The sequence below is a fragment of the Sylvia atricapilla genome, chromosome 1 (genome assembly GCF_009819655.1).
Source record: "Sylvia atricapilla isolate bSylAtr1 chromosome 1, bSylAtr1.pri, whole genome shotgun sequence".
Classification (NCBI taxonomy): Eukaryota; Metazoa; Chordata; class Aves; order Passeriformes; family Sylviidae; genus Sylvia; species Sylvia atricapilla.
The window spans coordinates 109,935,617-109,955,756 of NC_089140.1; the positions used below are offsets into that span (position 1 = coordinate 109,935,617).

Below are 20,140 nucleotides of genomic sequence, written 5' to 3' on the forward strand. Positions count from 1 at the left end.
CAGCAGTCCATTAGCAAGAGACAATGGGAGGAGAAAAACAATCTTACAATTCTTGAGGAAAGGTGAGTGCCTTATTGAGGTACATACTTGTGTCAGAATGAAAACTGCACAACTACAAGCTGCACAGTCAAATGGGCAGAGCATTTCCAATGTGGAAAGGGAGCTTGGAGTCCAGAGACAGCTATCTGTCACAAGTAGAAGCAGAATAACTATAAGTAATTTCCTAAACATATTAATACTAAGAATCATGTTAATTAACAATATGAACACTCATGAGACTGAGACTTTTTTATTGCCTCAAAGCTAGAACTGGCCTGTTATGCAGTAAGAACTGTCATTGGGATTACAGATGGCAAATAACTGACAGAATCAGGCTCCAGGCATGCTTTTTCATCTTTACCATGCAGTTTTATACTAATTTAACACAGTGTTTACATTTGCTCTTCACTTTACAGCATGACGCTGTAGATAGCTGCATGGTTCTACACACAGTCTGAACTATCATATGCCATAAAAGAGAATATTCTCTTTTTCTCATGCAACTAGATACTCCAAATGTAGCACTTTGAACCTGAGCAAAATAAAAAAAAACTTGTATTTAACATCTCCTGTGGAGGTTATTATCTGACATCTTGTTTAATATAACAACAGTACTGGTACTGCTGCTGAGCAGATCATTATTCTGATTTGCTGTATTTGAGGGTAGCCCCTTATTCAAAACAACACCATAGTGTCCATTCATAATTGTTGTGAACAAATGTTATTAACCAGAAAAGGTGATTATTCTCCATTACCAAAATGGTAAGAACATTTAAACAATCAAGTAGTCAAATGCCTCTGTCCATGGTAGCATTTAAAAAATGCCTATAATCAAGAGATGGTGATAGAGTACCTTAGAAATCCAAAAATTTAAACCCCAAAGGGATACACATTAAATTTCAGAATTATTCAAGACATATGCATAAAATGCTACTTATTCTCTTAGGAAGTTGATGAGAGCTCCTCCAGAGATTTGGATAGTGTTTGGCTTGTATTCCTACCTGCAAACAGGGACACAGGACAGATATCCCTTCAGGCCCAAGAGGGCTGCAGTGTTTGGCATGAGTTCCAGTGCCTTGTCACTTCCATTCATGGGCAAAAAGACAATGTTCTAGGGCATGGTTTATTTGTTTAGAAAGAAATAAAGCCCATCATAAACTGTCATGAAACATTATAAAACCAGGAAATCTTTCTCAGCTATAAAAATTGCCTATTTGGACCATATTCCTGGTAGTCTCTGCTCTTTTTCCCCTCCCAGGAATAAATCTGATCCCACAACCTTTATTCATATGAAAGTAACATTTGCGAATCTGTGCTAAAGTCAAGCTAACCCAGCTCTTATGGGTCAGACTATAGCCCCTTGTTCAGATTGCAAAACAGTTGCAAAAGTCTTTCAGATGACAAAAATGAGCCAGTTTATATAACTGCTCATCAGCATGAATAATGACAGTAATAAGACCATTAATTGGACCAGTGAGGGACTTGCTAGCATTGGCTAATTTTGTAAGTATTTTCAATTGAAAGTATAGCAAAATAAAATATTTGGCTTCATGAAAGCTGAAATTGATGTTGATGAATTATTGTCAGAGTGAGTAGATGCAATTTAATGCCACTTAGTATATTGTAGGAAATGTTATTATCTATTTGTCTTTTTTTTTCAATTTGGAGGGCTAAACAATCTGCCATGTACACCACCAGTCAATATTTGGCACTTCTGTCTGTACAGATGTCCTTTATTCTACCTGTTTTTTCTTCATCTGAGCTTTCATTGTTCAGAAACAGTGTTATCCAGATATTTCAAATAATAAAACCATACAGTTGATTAGAGTACACACAAATTTAGTTTCTGTCTTTGCTTTTTGTGTTATCAAATAGTGATCTTACCCTACAAATAAGCCTGATATTTTGTTCTTAAAACTGTCAGCTATCATCTTAAACAACATATGGCACTCATAAATATTCTGCAAAAACTGCAGGAAAGAGAAAGACAGAGAGAAAGAGAAAAACAGTAAAATGCAATCATCTCCAATAAATCTTGAACGTAATCAATGGGTTTGTAGATGATTCATTAAAAAAAAATGGTATGTTTAATCATCATGTTAAATGATACCTAATTGCACCAATGAGATGTTTTTGTTGTCATCTAAAGGCTAGAGAGATAGCTAAGACATTAAACACAAGGTGTGCAGCTATCTAGTTCCTTCAGACTTCCCTCCACTTTGGAAATACAAATGTTTTCTAGAGATAATGAAGCTGCCAATTAGTGAGAAGTCTTTATTTACCCATTGTTGTGCTACTGAGTAATAAAAAAAAATTATGTCTGAAAACACTGTCAGTTGTATACCACGTTAATCTTCATGAGTTTTGGTTCCATTATAACTACTAAGCTATTGGGATACTCAAATTGTCAGTTTGATGCCTGTGTTTTACAACCATTAAACATGTTTTGCACACCTATATATCAACAGAAAGATTTCAAAGGAGTAACTTTCACTGATAAGTAATTGGCTAAAGCATACAAGAAAACACCCAAAGCCAAAGCCATTGCCACTATGATGTTACTACACTGGGCATTTTCTTCAGTATAGCCTTTCTCTAGCAGGATCTATTTTACAGAGCTTACTGGAATCCAGCTAGCAGAGGCATTTTAGAGAAAAGTTCCTCTTACAGCAAGAATTTTCCAGGCAAAAATCTGTAACTGTAACTTAAAGTAAGAAATAAGTCACTATATAGTCCATAGTTCAGTTTCCCTCCTTATGCCTTGCTTTGTTCTTCTTTTCCTATAGATCCATATTTTCATATAGATCCATGTGAACTCTAGTGTCTTATAGAACTTTTAAATCCAGGGGAATAAATTCAGGAAGAATGAAGGAGGGAAAAAGAAATCTCTGACCTGGTATTACCAAAAAAAAAAAAATAAACAAACAAAAAATAAAGACGCTAAGATGAAAACAAAATAGTGCCATGGATTTACATATGGGGTTTTGATGGAAACTAGGGCTGGGTTTTAAGTCAAAACTCACCATCTCAAAACCACTTCTTTTCATCCGCCTGCAGGACTTGAGGTAAGTACGTATGCGTTTTCTGGCACGCTCTTGATACTCAGGGAATTGTCGCCTGCATGAGTCAATGATAGCCTGGATCTTTTCTTTGGGCTGCTTAGAGATTGGGACCATTCGGTCCAAGTTTTCATCTACAAACAGCCTGACAAACATCTGTTGGCAAGAGGGAGACAGAGGAGATGGGTTTGGAGGGCAGCTCTCTTCTCTTCCTAGCTTCCTGGCTTGATTACTGATAGGAAGACACTTTTTTTTCTATCCACTGAAGAGCTTTGTAACGGGAAGCCAGAAATATAAAGCAAACAGTTTTTTAAAGGGTTATTTGGGGTGGGGGTGGGTTGGGTTTAAAAAAATAGACAAGAAAAGAATAGTCTATAGGATACAGAACTTGTGAGATAAACCAGAACAGATTGTGAAAATAGGCACTACTTAAGTTTCATTATTAACAATAAGCTGTGATTGCTAATCATTTTATTGAACTGACTCACATTTTTTCTTTGTTTGAACAATTGCTTGTGTTTTCATGCATAATTATATACATTGGGAAAGCAATAGAGAACAGCTGACCACCAGAATGGTCTCCCGACAAAACTAGCTACAGCCCCTTTCCATTCAATGTGTGAACATGCACATCCACACAGCCACACACATGGTCACACATGCACATATACAGAACAAAGCTTTGTTTTCCTCACTGGTAAAGATGGCACTCAGCCTCAAAATTCTAAATGAAACACAGAAAATCTGTCGTCTGTTGGCAAGAGTTTAATGTGCATTAAGATAATAATTGAAATAAATCCCGCAAATTAATGTGCCTTTCATATTGTCAAACTTACCCATAAAACAACAATGCAAAAGGAATAGAAGAAGTAAACAAGGTGGGTGCAAGAGGGCTTACGTTAAAAGCTTTCAGTCGCTCAGCTTCTACTCCATCTGATTCATTGACCTTCTCATGATCTTCTTGCTCGTCATGGTCATCCTCATCCTCATCTCCTCGATTCAGAGACAGATCTTCAGCACCTCTGCCTACACTCTCATTCTTGCCAGAGTCATAGCTTGAATAGCTATGTGCAGGGGACTGAAAATAGAAAGAAAGAATATGCTTGTAAAAATTCTCAGCAAAAATAAGGTCGTACTTATCAAAAATGCTTGGTAAATATTTCAAGAATTCCATGGATGCTTTTTATACTTTGTTCAACATAAAGTTCTCCTAATCTTTCCAAGCACAAACAATGCACAATTATATTAACTTCAGTGATTTAAAAAAAATGTGACCAACTGCAAATTCAGAAAATCTATTAACAAATTAATTACCTATGATGACTGCAGTTAACATGAAATCTTTGCCATACAGCCTTGTGCAAGTACTACCTACAGAAGTTTCTTATAAATACTAACTTCTTTGTATTAATCAAGATGTAAATAAGGGATAGCTGATTTGAACAAAACTCTAAAGAATTAAGAATTAAACATTTCAAGGCAAAGAGGACTCAAGTAAGAAACATTGGTATTCACGCAATGAATATTAAATACTATCAAGAGATGCAAAAAATTATTCAAGATAAGGAGATGATAATGTTCTATTTTCACTTGCAAAACCCCAGAATGAATTAGAGATGTGTAGGTTTACATTTTGAATGCTCTCTGAGAATCATGTAGTAAAATCATTTTCTCTTTGAAAATCAGAATTCAGAACTTTCCCTTGAGCAGAAATTCATTTTGTTGGATAAAACAGATGACCATCTCAAAAAAGTGTATCCGCTTGTAGGACCAAAAAGTTTCCAATTACCAAACATTAACACAGTGCATTTCCCCTTGCAATATCAAGTCCTCAGTTATCTGTTCCCACTGCACACACTTCAAACTGCAGACCATAAAAAGGCATCAGTAAGAGAAAGCCTTCCACAACTTGACATTCTACAACATACAACTTAAAGATCAAAGCTTTTCCCCAGCCACACAAAAATATCAGAGAGTATCTCCACCAGAGCCATCAGATTCACATTTAGGTCACTCAGAGCAAAATTTTACTTCTATATCTTAGTGCTGTAATATTTCACTATTTTTCTCTCCTGCTTCAAAGCAATCTGTAGTCAGAATCAGGTGCTACATGACAAATTTCACACACACACACTTTTTTTAGATGCCTCCTCCCTTAATATCACCAAAACCCAGGAGCATAATTCCTCAAACGAAAATACATTTCAAATGGCATGGGAACCACATTCTGAGCTTCCTAAAATTGTCTTTATTTCAGGGTATTTCGCCAGCCATAGAATGAGTCTGCACACTGAGGTAGAAGGGAAGGACAAACAAAACCATTCATTTGTCAGATATATTTTTTGCCTTATGTTCTTACTTCAGCTTCTTTTTTTCCCCTTTTCTAGTTTTCATGTCCATCTTACTTTGGTCCTCTGTACACCATCTGTTTTAGAGCCACCTGCCTTGCCTTAAGAGCACACATATTCCAAGCCCCCTTTTTTATATATCCTCCCCAGACTACATTCTCACAGTACAAATCCCCTGGAGTTCCAGTTTTTAATCCCTAATGCTCCTAAAATCACAACTTGCAGTCTATCTCATCCCCTTCCCTGAGTCTCTTCACTCTCTAGACCACTCTTCATTCCCTAGACCCTTATAGCAGATGTAGGAGAAGTGAGAAAACATCAGAACAAAACAGAGGAGCTGGCCTCTGGATAAAAATAGCTGCAACAAGTACCAAGCTCAGCACCACCTCTTCTGGGGCAAGAAATAAGCCAGGGTTCACGACGGCAGATGTGAGATGGCATGGGAAGATAAGGCTTGCAAGGATGGCAGAAACAAAACTCCAGTTCTTGATACACTGGTAGCTTGTCTTGTGAAGATGGTGAGTATCTACATTGCTGCCCAATAAGTTCAGGTTCCATCCTAAAGGAGGTGACGGCTGTATCTTATCAGAGTGTCTAGCATATGTAAGCAAATGTGTTTAACCTATAAGTAGTACCAGAAGGCCAACAGCTGCAGCCTGTTAGCCTGTTACAAAGGAAGGAGTGGTTTCTCTTAAACTTGAAGAGATTCTCAGAAGACATTCTTTTAAAAACAAAGTTACGATTAATTAATTGCTACTTTTGTACAGTGCTATGCAGTAGAAGATCTGACCTATGCTGCAAGACTTGTTCTTCTGTAGTTCTTTGTTTCACCAATCACTACAGCTATACAGCATGCAGAAGGCTTTGAGATAATCAAAAAGCCATTTCATGTACTAGGCACCACATAAAGCATAGAAGCTGCTGCCCTAAAGAAACCTACTGAGTGAAATCCTTGTTGTGCAGACACTTGATCTCACATGTGTCATTTCATCAGACTAAATCCAATTAGACTACTCATGTGCACAAAGTTAAACAGATGCAAAACTGATTTCAGCATGTACATATGTTTCGGCTGGATGCCAAGATCATAAATTATGCACCAGGGCTGAGATTTCCTTTTGTGAAGGAAACAAATTCAGGCCAAAATGGCATAAGTATGTCTCTCAAAAATGCAACAGTCAGGATGTTTTTTTGGGTTTTGGTCTTGTTATGCTTGTTTTTTAAAGAAAAGATTGCATACAGAGCCTTGCCCAACATCTTCTCTAAAGTTTTTATTTAAACAACAATTTTAGCATCTTAAATGAACTGTGGGGAATAACAGTCTGAGAAAGTTGCATAGCAGGAGTCCATATTTATTCACTGTGAATTTGAAGACTGTGTACAGTACCAGGAAAAATAGATGGTTTTCTCCTAGCTGTTTCACTAGCAAACTGAGGAAGAGAAAAGCTCACTTTGAGTTTGCAAAAGCTCGGTTAAGAACAAAATTTCTACCTTTTTGTATTTCTACACAGATGAATATTGATTCAGAGAAGGAAGAGACATCTCTCACTTGTGTTGACTCTGTAGTTGTGCAAAAGCCAATAAGGATTTCCTTTTGCTACTCTATTAAGCAGCTGCAGTGCTAAACAAGGGGTGGGAGAAAAGAGGACAACTTGTACTTTGTACACAACACCCAATTTTAGATCTTGCACTGTCCTTTCAAAAGGCTGCTCCCACCTTTGACAGACAGGAATATGCTCATTCAGATTCCTGAACAGAACTTGACAAGTACATTTTATGGTCCTGCAGTAAACTAGACTGAAGAAGTGAACCTGGTTAAAATGTTTTGGTTTTGCTTGTTTGTTTCTGGAATTGGTTTTTCTAATATTTGCCCATCTGCTTAAGACAAGAATCAGTTCTTGGTTCCAGTTCATCACCTTTGTGCTGACAGGAAAGCCCGAGCATGGAGAGGAGCATACACGTATGTGTGAATAGCAACGAAAGATTAAATCTTGGTGGAGTGGAAGCATTAGTAGATGTAAGATGTTTCACAGGTGAATGTTTTGAGCTTAAAAATTCAGGGATAAAAAAGTGACAGCAGTGACAAATTATTCAGTGAGAATAAATGAAGCCAAGGCTAAAGACAATATTATTTCCTTCCCCAAACATTTAGATGATTATTGACCTGTCTTGGAAATACTAAGATGCTGACATTTATATTCTGACCACTTTGTCCTTGGTCTTTCTTGAAGGTTCTGAGTTCATTATTTTAATCTCTTCCTTGCAATAAGAAGTACTAAGCAGTACTGCTTTATTAAAATGAAAGTAAACGTTCATGCCTAACAGCCTGCTTTTAGGAGGTTGTGACATGAAGTATCAGCCTCTTTCAAAAACATTACAAGTCAGCAAGAGCATTCACCTGAAGTCTAATCATTCAACAGAAGACCTGGGAAGACATCACGATGTCATCTATTGTATATTGCTATCCCAGAACAAGGTCAGATGGCCAGTCCTGACCACTCTTTTTCTAGTTTTTATCTTAAGACTTCCAGCGACAGAGATGCCGTGCATCCCCCAGGCAACCTGCACCAGTGTTTCACCATCTGCAGAACTATTAAAACATTTCTAAGACCAACATCTGACTTTCATAAATGCACTAAGCCTATTTATTTTTCATGTACCTAGCATGTATTACGAAGGAGGAAATGTGTAAGTTTGGGAGAAAAGAGCATTCTCTTCTCTCTTTATGAGACTCCTTCCAACAACTGAGGACTATTATCGTGTCCCCTCCCCTCAATCTTCTCTTCCCAATAAATTAATTTCTGCTGTGAAGCCCATGTTTTCCTGATTCCTAATCATTCTTACTGGTCTACTCTGGATAGTATCCATGTATTTTGAAACCTTCTGAAAGAACAACTCCCAAAATTCCAAAATGCATTCCATTTGCAGTCTTTCTAGGAAAAATATATTTCCTTATTTTTTGATCAATTTCTACCATGCTTGCAGCAGAAAAACCTTATCCCTTTATTTGTAGAATACCCCAAAGATGCAAAAGACAGCAGTGTAGAAACCTCACAGTTGCAAAAGATATCATGGTGTCATTTTGTGAGGACTAAAGCAGAAGTAATCCATAAGTGTTAAAAATATAAAGTCCACCATAGTGCCTGCTGGGGTCTGACACTGGTGTATGGCCATTGGACAGGGTTTGGAGGATGACACCACATGAACTCATTGCAGGAAGCTTGTCCCAGCAGAGACTCTTGGCTACCCCAGTGAGTGTACAAAGATGGCAGTTATTTACTCAACCAGAAGTTATTCAGTGATAGAAAGCTAATTACTGAGGGTGACTATTTTTCATGACCAAAACCTGGAAAAATCATGTCTTTGCAACTTTAAAAATGCCAACATGCCCCACCTTTCCAGGGAAAGATGCTTCTGATGGAAGTGTGGCAATTCTTTTTTTTAACAAAGCTTTGTTTTTCACATTTACACTACAAATTATTTACATTCAGTTAGAAAGTTTTACATCTATTTGAGTAGTGTGTAATTCTTTCAGTTGTTGTATCAGACACTCATAAACCACAGAACTCCTGTGAGCAAGAGAGACTTGCACACTGCTGGCTCTACACGATTCTCTTCTGAAAATCTGCCTCCACATCTTTAAAAGTTACTAAATGTTTTTAATAAACACATAAAACCACATTCTAAAGCTGACAGAATTCTCCTAGTCCCCAGTTGTACATCCAGCCCTTTCTTCTTTTTCCTGCATTTCTGTATTTCTCTCTCTGGTAATGAATACACAAAAGTCTACAATTTCAGTAATGGTTCTTACAAAATACGCGTGCTTTTATGTATATTCACCCATGTGCTATTGTGTATACATATTTTTATAGCAACTATTCCTATGACACATAAAGAAATTAGAATATTCTGATGAGAATGGGTTTGATTGCTTTGAAGATCCTTTTTTCCAAAATTATGAATTAAATTAGAGCATTATTTTAATATTTTTTACATTTACATTTTTAACTGTCTCCATATAGTGATAGTTGTGTTTGGCTTTTTTTTTTTTTTCATTAAATCTATAATACATGTAATATAAATAACACACTAGAAAACGTAAAATACTTTTGGCATATGCATGCCCTTTTGTTATTTAAATACTTGAAACTATAAATAAAAACATTCCTAATTTTTTCTAGTCAATTCAAATAGAAAGCAGGAGGCAAAACTGAATACTCATATTCAAATATTTTCATAAGGAATTCACTATCAGGTTTTATAGATAGAAGTCCAACTCTCTATTATTTTGCATTAATAAGCCATTTCTTTCCACAACCCCTCTTAAATCCTATGCTTTTCTATCTTTCAGACTTTACTGTTATTATCCTTTTTCATGGCCCCTTTAAACCTTCATATCATCACTTGTGGAACTTTACTGTCCATCTCTTCTCATTACAGAGAAGATTCTGAATTCCCAAACACAATTCCAGCATCTCATCATTTATTTCAAGATCCAATTAACCTCATTTCTATAAACTGCTCACATATTTGTTTATCTAAACCATATCTTTGCATCTGACTATGACCAGTTTGCTCCCCTTCTTACACCATAATTGGCTTTTCCAGCTCTTTTATAAAATTTCACCAGCAATAATGGGAAGGCGTCATTGTGTGCAATTCTGCTATTTGGAGCATGAGGACAGCAGCATTTTTACAGGACGAATGGAGAACTGAAAGCTAGAGTTTCATAGATTTGACTCCAAAAAAGTGTTATCTAACATGTTAAGTTGTAAAGGACTTTTTTACACAAAACTTGCATTACACTGAAATATTAAAGTAACTTCATTGTTTTCTCTGTGTTAACAACATGACTTCCAGGAACAAACTGTTCAGTTATTTACAACAGGAACTAAGAAATAAAAAGGTTTTGCTCCTGAACTATCTTTGACATGGTCTTCTCTCCAGTCATTGTTTTTACAGTAGTCCCTGACAGAACCCTGGCTGTTTCTAAGACTATCTGCTCGTTCTTTCTCAGTAATTTTTCCAATCTATGCCATAATATGTTTGCTTATAATATTCCTTTCAACAGAAGCACATTTATTAGCCATAAGAAAACTTGAAATGACACAGACACTTTCATTCCAGTGGGTTTATCTGGATAACTAGAAGTTTTGGATAATTGAAAGACAAGAAATAATTGAAAGACCCCCCCCCCCCCCCATATCTTCATTTGCTATTTTCTCCTTTTAGCTAAAATACAGTCTGTCTAGGTCTGTCTGCACTGGTACTGACCAACATCAAAATACATCACTTTACTGTAATAGAAATAACCTCAAAAATTAGGTTCAGAGTAAAAACAGAGATGCAACTGAGAATTCTCAGTCAAGCAGAAGAATATTTATAGGCTAGAGTTTAAAGAGCTTCTTTCTAATTTTTCCACAGTCTCTTATTACCTGATTTGGCATCTTCAGGAAAGTTCCTGCTCCTTTCCCAGCCATTACAGAGGAGGAGAATTCTTGGGGGAATCAGAGTAAGTATCTCCAGATCACCCTAGTACACCAGTATTGAGTACCAGAGCAGAGCTGATTTAACAGAGCAGGAGACTTGCCTACTTCTTAGCTACTAAATAGCTTTTATTTTACAAAGTGGTTTTATTAAAGAACTTCTAGAACTCCTGTCACTGATGTAGGAAGACAGCCTTTTTCAATCAAATTCTAAAAGAACTTAGTTATATAACCACCAATACCTAGTCATATTAGTCAAATGTGTCTGCTGTGTCTTTGGAAAAAATACAATGTCCTTTGTGGGTGTTGAAAAGTCAAATCGAAATGGTGACAGACTCAAATAAAAAAATAAATTATTTTTAGCAACATACACTGCTATTCTGAAACTAAAAGGATCTGACAGGGTTTCTGAGAATTTGTGAAACATAGGTTGCCACATAGGAAAACTCCATCACAAATTTCTGGATTTTTGCAAACTGTGTGCCAACAGAGTATTAGAACTTTCTCTCTAGTACACCCAAAATCAAATCAGAAGATCTGAATTAATTTAAACTCTTTTAAGATCTTACATTGCAAAGTACGAAAAAAATAATCAAACAACTTTATTTTATTATCAAAGTTAGGAACACTTCATGTGAATTTCTAAGGACAATAATAGCATACTTTGCAGGGAGTATCATAACTCAGTGAAGTCAAGAGCCTGAGGGAGCCGAGCCCCATATAGTTCTTGTGCTTTTGGCAAAATCCATAAACCTAAAACTTCTTTTGGAAAACTATCATTTCCAATTCTTGGTGAAATTTTGGCCTTTTGCAAAAACTCTTTAGTTTCCATCCAGATTCCACAGCTTTCCTTTTGTCAGGGTTTGGGGGGTTTTTAGTTTCCTTTTTAAATGAAATAGCAGCAGTTTATATGAGGATTAGTGAATATTTTTCTAATGGAAAATATTTCATTGACTACTGAGTTTCACATTACAGGCAGGAAATGAGCATTTTTGACGAGCAATTCTTTGGTTAATTGTTAGACAACTGGCTAGTAAGAGCTACAAAATATTTTGCAAAAATACTGGACTATTAATCTCTTTGCATTCTATTTAAATTGTGAATGAAACCTCTAATGCAGGCAACACAGTCAGGAAGTAACTAAAATGGAAACATTTATAAGACCTGAATATCACAATGACAATTACAATGTAGGTCCTAAGACTCTCACTCCCCGCTTTGCACCCTGTCCTTATCTAACTGACAGAGGTTTAAGACACAAACACATTTACAAGGATAAAACAGGCAAGCTCTAGCTCTCCAGCAAGGAAACAGCAGAATCCCTGACACAACCCAGTCTATCCATTAAAGACCCCACTTACTGACCAACAGTGTTACCCCTACTCTGAAAATATCTCAAACTGCTGCCATCTTTCAAAACACAAGTAGTTACTGAATACTGCAATGGCCTCTTGAAGTCTGACTTGGGTAAGAAGCCAATGTCAGCAAAAAATAGAAGTAAGACACAGGAGTGATATAATTTCTTGAGCAGTAGTGTAAATGTGCTAAGCTTACTGTTTTATTTCCATGATTTCAATTTCCTATGGGTATTCGTATGTAGGGAAATAATGTTTCCATAAATACAGAAAATCAGGGTTTCCTGTCAACGCAGTATCACTGGATGCTCTGTTTTAATCTTGAGCATATTGCTGCTGGAAAACCTAAGAATCCCCTTCCTCATTTTAGGTGAGGAACGAAACCAGGGAATACAAAGCACATGCAATTCACTGCTTTAGTCACAGGGCATTTGTCAGACATCTGCAATTACCTAGAAAACTGCCATAATCATTTTTTTCCTTCTGTTTCCTTCTTTTATGTTCATGCCCTTTGGTTCAGCTTCAGCCATTATTTTTCCATGCTCCTTTCTCTTAAATGTTTTCATTCTTTATCTTTGAACTCATTACGCCTTTGATTCTTTTTTTGCTTCAATCTCTTCTTGATTTCTTCCTTTGTCTCTGATACTATTCCCTCTATTTCTTCCTCGCTAAATTTCTCTCTGTTTCCTCTTGCCATAAATTTAAGCTGTAACATTAAAAGAGTCCAATAACCTGTTTTCTTCTTCAGTTCAAAAAGGACATAGACCTGTTGAAGTGAGTCCAGAAGAATGACACCAAGTTGATCAGGGATGGAGCACCTCTCATACGGGGAAAGACTGAGAAAATTGGGATTTTCAGCCTCAAAAAAGAGAAAGGTTTGGGATGACCCAGTTGCAGCCTTCCAGTACCTGAAGGGAGCCTACAAGAAAGATTGAGAGAGACTATTTACAAGAGCATGTAGTGACAGGACAAGGGGGAATGGCTTCAAACTGAAGGAAAGTAGGTTCAGATTAGGTATTAGGAAAAAATTCTGTGAGGACGGTGAGGCACTGGAAAATGTTTCCCAGAGAAGTTGTGGCTGTCCCATTGCTGGAAGTTTTCAAGGCCAGGAACAATGGAGTTCTGAGTGGTCAAGTGAAAGGTGCTCATGTCCACAACAGGGGGATTGAAAGTAGACGATCTTCAAGGTTTCTTCCAAGGCAAATCACTATATGATTCTACAAAATATGAGGCTATCTCCTCAAATCCCAAAGCAAGAATCTACACTTGGAAACTATGGGTTTATTTATAAACAACACCCCTTAAATCTTTGATGACAGGTGAAATCTTGCTAAGAGAACTATGTCCACAGAGACTGTAGATTTTGTACCTGTCCCTTTAATTCATTGTCTTTTTCTTCCTCACACTCCTTACCATGGCAGTTTTCTACTCCTTTAAAGCAACAAAATTTTCCCAGTGAGTGAACACATTCATAAATGAAAGAGTTTTAGTTATATCAGGAATCCAGAAGAAAAGACTGACTTTTGGGTTTTGACACTCACCTTGTTCCCCTGTCCCTATTGTATCCTAGAAAAGCTAGAGATAGATAGTACACAAGAGGCTTCCAGGTTGTACAAAGTTTCAAAAGACATTTCCAGAGACCAACAGCAGAGGCAGATGCAGAAATAATAGTACAACATCACTGCAGAATTTGTCTGCTAAGACAAATAGCAGACAATGGGAGGAGCACTGATTTTCACTAGGTAAAGAGAAAGAAAGCAACAAGGACAAAAGGATGCCTCTGTCCCATCCTTGCCAAGACTGTGGCAAAAGAATGCTGTTTGATGTCATCAACTCCCTATAATGTCTGCCTAAGGGCCACACAGCAGCTCGACTTATTAAACACATAGTTATATGCTGAGCTCTGTTACCTGTTTTATGTGTACCTCTGTTTTCTAATACAGAAGGACATGCAGCATTTTGTATCATAACTCATATGAGAAGGAAGAACACAGTATACACAGCAAAAGTTGGAAATAACGAGGAACTAGAAGAGATTATTTGGATGAGAGAGGGAAACGGTTTAACAATGGATCTTTCTTGGTGTGCTTTTTCTGAATTCATCATAAGTTCTTCCCCATGTTGATTTCATCTTCCTAGTTCATTTCTACACAATGGCATTTCATAATTTCTCACACCTTTTTCCTTTCCAGTGTGAGTATGGTAAAAGTGCAAATAATTGGGAAGGAGATTAGAATCAATTGATGGAAGCAGCAGAGGAGGGAACTCCAGCTCATCTATCTCCATCATTTAGGAGAATTTTAGGCCCTCCCTCCTACAGGTTGTGTTGCTTAGTCACAACAGCCCCATGCCAGAATAGGTGAGAGGAGACAGTCCTGTTACTCTTTCTCTTCTGCCCAATCATTTACATTTTCAGAAGCACAGTTAAAAGGAAAAACAACAACAACAACAACAACAAACCAGTAACAGTAATATACTGAGAGAGAGACTCAGGGAAAAAAGCAAACCAACTAATTAATGACAGGAATGTAACCCAAAAGAATCTGCACAGTACTGAACAGCCATTTACAACTGATCATGGTAATAAGATGACATGTTAAAGATTGAGTTTTCTTGGGGGAAGCCAGGAGCACAATAGGGCCACAGCACCATGTTTTGGGGTATGCAAGAGAGGAGCATATTGCCTAGTGAGAAGTGTAGGGTATGATCTGAGAATGCTTGTTCTTGCTTTTCCTTTTGTCCTTTTACCTCTTATCTGCTCATAGCAGCAATCTTAAGCAAGCTTTAAAAAATTCACTGGAGGTAAATCAGTTGGATTCTCCCAGTAAGTAGCCCTCTGAGAGACAGAGGTTAATGCCCCTAATTATTGCTTAAGGACCAGGTGGGAAGATTTAGAACTTGAGACCAATCACGAAGCGACAGATGAAGACAGGGCTCCTGAGTCAGGTGGGAGGCCTGTTCCTAGTCTGCAATAGTCTGAGTGAGAGAGGAGCAGATGAGCTATCTAGCTGAAGCTGCTGGAATAAATTACTGATAAATTCCCTACTTATCTAGCACAAATAAATCTTAAAGAAATGCATCTCATAGATCAAGTAAATCTTGTAAGAAATGCATCTAAATTGACCCTCTCTGTTTAGGGAAGGATAAATAAAACATTTCTCATAAGAGTAAGCCAGAGGCATTGCTTGGTGTCACCACAGGACAGCAAACATGAGAATGTTGCATGAGTATTCCCCATAAAGGCAGTTTCTCCCTATTTGTTCTCCAGTTCAATGTACCCTTCACACCGATACAAAAAGACCAGGAAGAAACAGAAACAAGAATCTTTCCATTCTCAATCTATGTGATTGTGCTTCTGTTGAAGACATGGTCTGGCACTTTGGGGATGGACATTATGAAAAGCATTAAACCTGACTCCCAGAGGAGAACTCCTCAACAACTGATGCTCAAACTAGTCAGGCAGCCAATTCTTGCAAACAATACAGTTGTGTTGAAGAGCAAATGCTCCTCCCCAGAAGAGACAGACAATTGATGGTAGGCCCCACCAATATCATTAAATATCTCTATTGGGTGTTAGCTTTCCTGGTACTATCCTGAAGAAACCAGAAACTCTCCTTGTAAGCCATAATTTTAGCTGCCCAAGAGGACTTCCTAGCTTGTACAAACATTAGCATATACTTGATACAAAAGTGAGGTGTTTTGGTTGGTCTGGTCATAAATGAGCCCTGAGATTTTATATACTGCCTGTTAAACGCTCAGTTTTGTGAGAAGAGAATCAGTTTCCTCCAGGACAGCATGGTGTATTGTAAGCTCCCAGAACAGCTGCTGTTTAGAAAGGAAATTGCACTGACAGACTTGATTCCATGCCCCAGTACTCTCTGTGATCTCTTGTAGTTGAATAAATTTTGTTTACTGTAAAATGGTTCTGTTACTTGGTACTTGGAGCTCAGTTAGAGGGAGCCACACTGCCATCAACAGCACTGAAATTTCCAAGGTGATCTAATAGACTTGGTCTTTAAAGACTCAGACTCATTTACAATAAACAATAATTACTTTCTACTAGGAAAGATATTTTGAGTTGTGAATACTGGGACCACTAAGTTACATGCATTCACTTTAGCTAACTATATCACCACCCTGCAATGGAGAATTCCCCTAGCAAAGTATAAAGCTGAGTATAAAATCATACTTAGCAAAACTCCACCTTTGCCAAAGATCACATTCAATTCACCTTATAGAGGAAGAATTCTGTGAGGAAAACCAGCTAGAATTATGCCAGAAAAATTTAATAAAACAGAGCATACAATGCATGTTCTCATAACGACATCATAACTCAAACCTGACTATGATGAAACAAACAGCTATAAAAACTGCTTTGTAATATTCTCCAATCCAAATTATTTAATCATCATCCTGCCACTAAATTCAGGGAAAAGGGATTCGATCTTATGATAAGTCAGCCTATGACATGAAGAGAACTAACTGAAAACTAAATCTGGATCTAAGCTGGACTAAAGTTTTACAGGTTGCTGTCCCTTTTAATTTGTTTTCTTATTTTGTGTGACTACTATTGTATCCTTAGCTTCCATAGATGAAATTTAAAGAAGAGGAAACCAAAATCGAATACATTTTTAAAAATTAAAGGAACTCCTCTATATGTCTATTTTTAGAAAGTTACCCCCCCTCTCGTGGAGCAACTGCCTACACTGTGTGCTCATGAGTCTCTTCTTTCACAGAGCCTTACCTGAGCTCAAGGCATGCAGTGCTGTGATCTAAAGGCTCAGATCCGTCTGGAGCACAAATACGGAATATAACTCTCACCTGCTGCATTTTTACTAAACTCAAATACAAGAGGCACAGAATTTGAGGGACAGAAGAGTTTCCTGTGAACATTCACCATCACTGTCACAGGAAATGGCATTGGTTCTGTAGTGTGGCCAGGTCATAGATCAGAAAACCTGAGCAGATTTTATTAGTTCCTGGGCAGGAATTAATTTAAAAAAACTGAAAGGCAAGGATAACTTTACTAAAGTTCCCTTTCTTAGAGTATACCTATAGTAAGGCTCTATTGGAACACAAGGATATGTTCATGTGTGGCATAGGATGCTAACAGCTTTGTTTTCTATTATTAAAAAGTAACACCACACAAGCAGTGGAAGCATCTAGAAACTAGTTTTCTCAGGCAAACACAACCTCTTTGGCTTTGTCGACACATTTTGCAACTCTAGTAGTAATTTTTTTACATGAATGAGATGATATGGGTTCAAGCCATTGAATTTTTCTATGTAGTATATGCTTTCAACCGTGCCATAAGAAATAAACAAAACAGACATGACTCAAGCTGGCAGTCACAGCTCACCTGTACAAGTCCTGTAAAGGAATAGCTTTAATATCTGCTCACTGATTTGACACAGAGATATCCAGTATATTATATTTAAACCAGTTTATCTTCAAAAAGTAGAACTGAAGAAACCTGACAGCCTAAAGATGTATGTCCTATATCCCCAAGTCTCACCAGCACGCATTCTCCATTTCACTCCACATCTCTCTCACTTTCAGAGGGCAGGAGTTTGTGGCTTGTTGAGGGCTGGGAGATCACTCATTGCCCAAGCAGTGTCTGCCTCTCAAAAGTCCCACTCACTCAGGCAGTAACCTGAGTCTTCCTACTTGAGGCAAATGCAGATTTTCACAGCCCATAGCAACTCATCATTGTCAAGATTACTACCTTGCGAAATTAGTTTCAAAGGTTATTCAGGGACAGAAAAACTGACAGAGGATAAAATACCCCCTTTGGAAAAAAAATCAAGACAACAAATAGCAACACACACCTTCTCACACTGATAGAATAAACTGCACCATATGGATAGCAAAGCAGTACTTTTTTTGTACAAAAACTTTCCTGGCAGCCAGGATTTTAAAAAACATTTTATTACCTGAAACATAAGTAAAACAGGAACAGCCTGGTATAAAATCTCTAAATAACACTTTGCATGTAAATGTATTTTTATGGAAAGCTATATTTTGAAAAGATCTAACCAATACCTTGCAAATTATGGCTCTAGGTAGAATGGATTTCAAAGTGGTGTGTGGGAGGTATTCATACAGAGAAGAATCCCATATTCACTAGACACTTCCATACATTATGTTCTATAATACACTATTAATTTTCTGGATATATGCACAAATGGCATTATTAAGAAGTTCAAAGTACTGAATAAGTTTAGGAAATCATATTTTTTATTTATTTAATATACTCTAACCTCATAGCTTGACTGAAGGAAAAAGATATAAATTGATGATTATACAAAATCTGTTAAAAGCATGAAATCACTTCCACCAAAAACTTTTGAAAAGGTAATGCTCTTTAAAAGATTCAACTTTCCAAGGAACTACTTCTATTTAATAAACCTATGAGACTAATTGGTTAATTAATGTAAGAACAGAGTGTCTGTGCGCAGACATATTTCTTTTAATGCACTGCCTTCCAAGGCCCTGTTCTAAGACATAGGTGACAAATGGACCATGCAGCAGTTTTTAATTGCTAATAAATTCTGCCTTACATGCTTAAAGTTCCCCATGAGTTTCAGGACAATCTCAGCTGTTATTAAAACTGCAAACCCCCAGATTTATAAACTGAAAAAAAAAATTACTATTTACCATTCAGCCTTTCAAAAGTCAGGGGAAAGATACACAACCCAGCATAGGACCCAACTTTAAGCTTACTGCCTTATGTTTTCCAGAGATCTTGTTTCATAGGCTTTAAATAATTGGAGCTATGGAAACACTATTTACATGTAAACTTTGCACACCAAAAATGGTTGGTCCTTCACTCGATCTGATTGCTGAAAACTACACTGCCTTCAATTAACTAATTCAAGGTAAGATGTTTGCTTTTTTTCCTGGTAGGATGAAAGGCTTTAGGGTAGGATTAGTGAGGCACATTAATTTGTGAAATTAAATGCTGTCCTTTTTCTTGCCTGTATCTGCCTTTCCACCAAAGTCAAAAGAAAACATCTCTACTTTGTAAGATAGCCAGCTGTGGCTTGAGCACAGCCCATGAAAATTTGCCCTTGCAAAGTAAATACAAGTTCTCCCATGTGAGAGAGGAATGGGCTCTGAGGTTAACATTTCATTTTCTACCAACGCCACTTAAAACACTTTTACACTTTCTGTCATTAATCCATACCCTTATCAGCACCTTGTGCTATTGCATTTTAGTTCTTCTGTCCACTTCTCCAGGAACTTGCACCTCTGTGCCCCTTCTTCCCAGGAGCCTCACTGAAGCTGAGCTACACCATGAGCTAGAGGGGCCAAGAATGTCCCAGGCTGCTCCTGGCTTGCTCCCTGCCCCTCCTGCGCTGAGCTGCGACCTGCACACCCCCTCCTGCTCGTCTGCTGGTCACTGGGACCTGCTGCTGCCAGCAGCCCTGCCCTGCCGTTTGCTACATCAAGTCTCCATAACCTTATACTGGTTTTATTTTTTCTCAGTTTCAGAATTTTTCCTGCCTTTGATACTTTATCAAAGGTAAACAAGTGACCTGTAATGCATGCTCACAAGATCAGATAGAAAATATCTTCTATTCTTTCCAATCTCACCATATTTTCTAGTCAATAAATTGTCTTTCTCAGTGGGTTTGGGGTTTTTTTTGTTGTTGTTGTTGTTGTTTTTTGGTTTTTTTTCTGAAATGAACAATTACAAGAAAAGGTCACTGAACTAAAGTGGTGGTAACATAAAACTCAGACTATGAAGTGAATTTTGAATGGGCAGCTTTTCTGACTCCTCTATTAGCTGTTGTCTGTCTATATTGTAGCAGAGGTAACAGGATGCTTCCACTTCTGGTAGAAGTGTAGGA

At 37.4% G+C, this 20,140-nt stretch overlaps 1 protein-coding gene across 1 annotated transcript in view; it reads right to left on the bottom strand.

Moving 5' to 3' along the window:
• The window catches only part of NOL4 (nucleolar protein 4), a 190,078-nt gene that overhangs the window by 44,565 nt on the left and 125,373 nt on the right, over positions 1 to 20,140 (bottom strand). Inside the window, exons 7-8 of the mRNA XM_066330532.1 lie at positions 3,997 to 4,176; positions 3,063 to 3,254 (exon numbers count right to left, since the gene is read on the bottom strand). Coding sequence (XP_066186629.1) covers positions 3,063 to 3,254; positions 3,997 to 4,176 — 372 coding nt within the window. The remainder of the gene's footprint in view (positions 1 to 3,062; positions 3,255 to 3,996; positions 4,177 to 20,140) is intronic.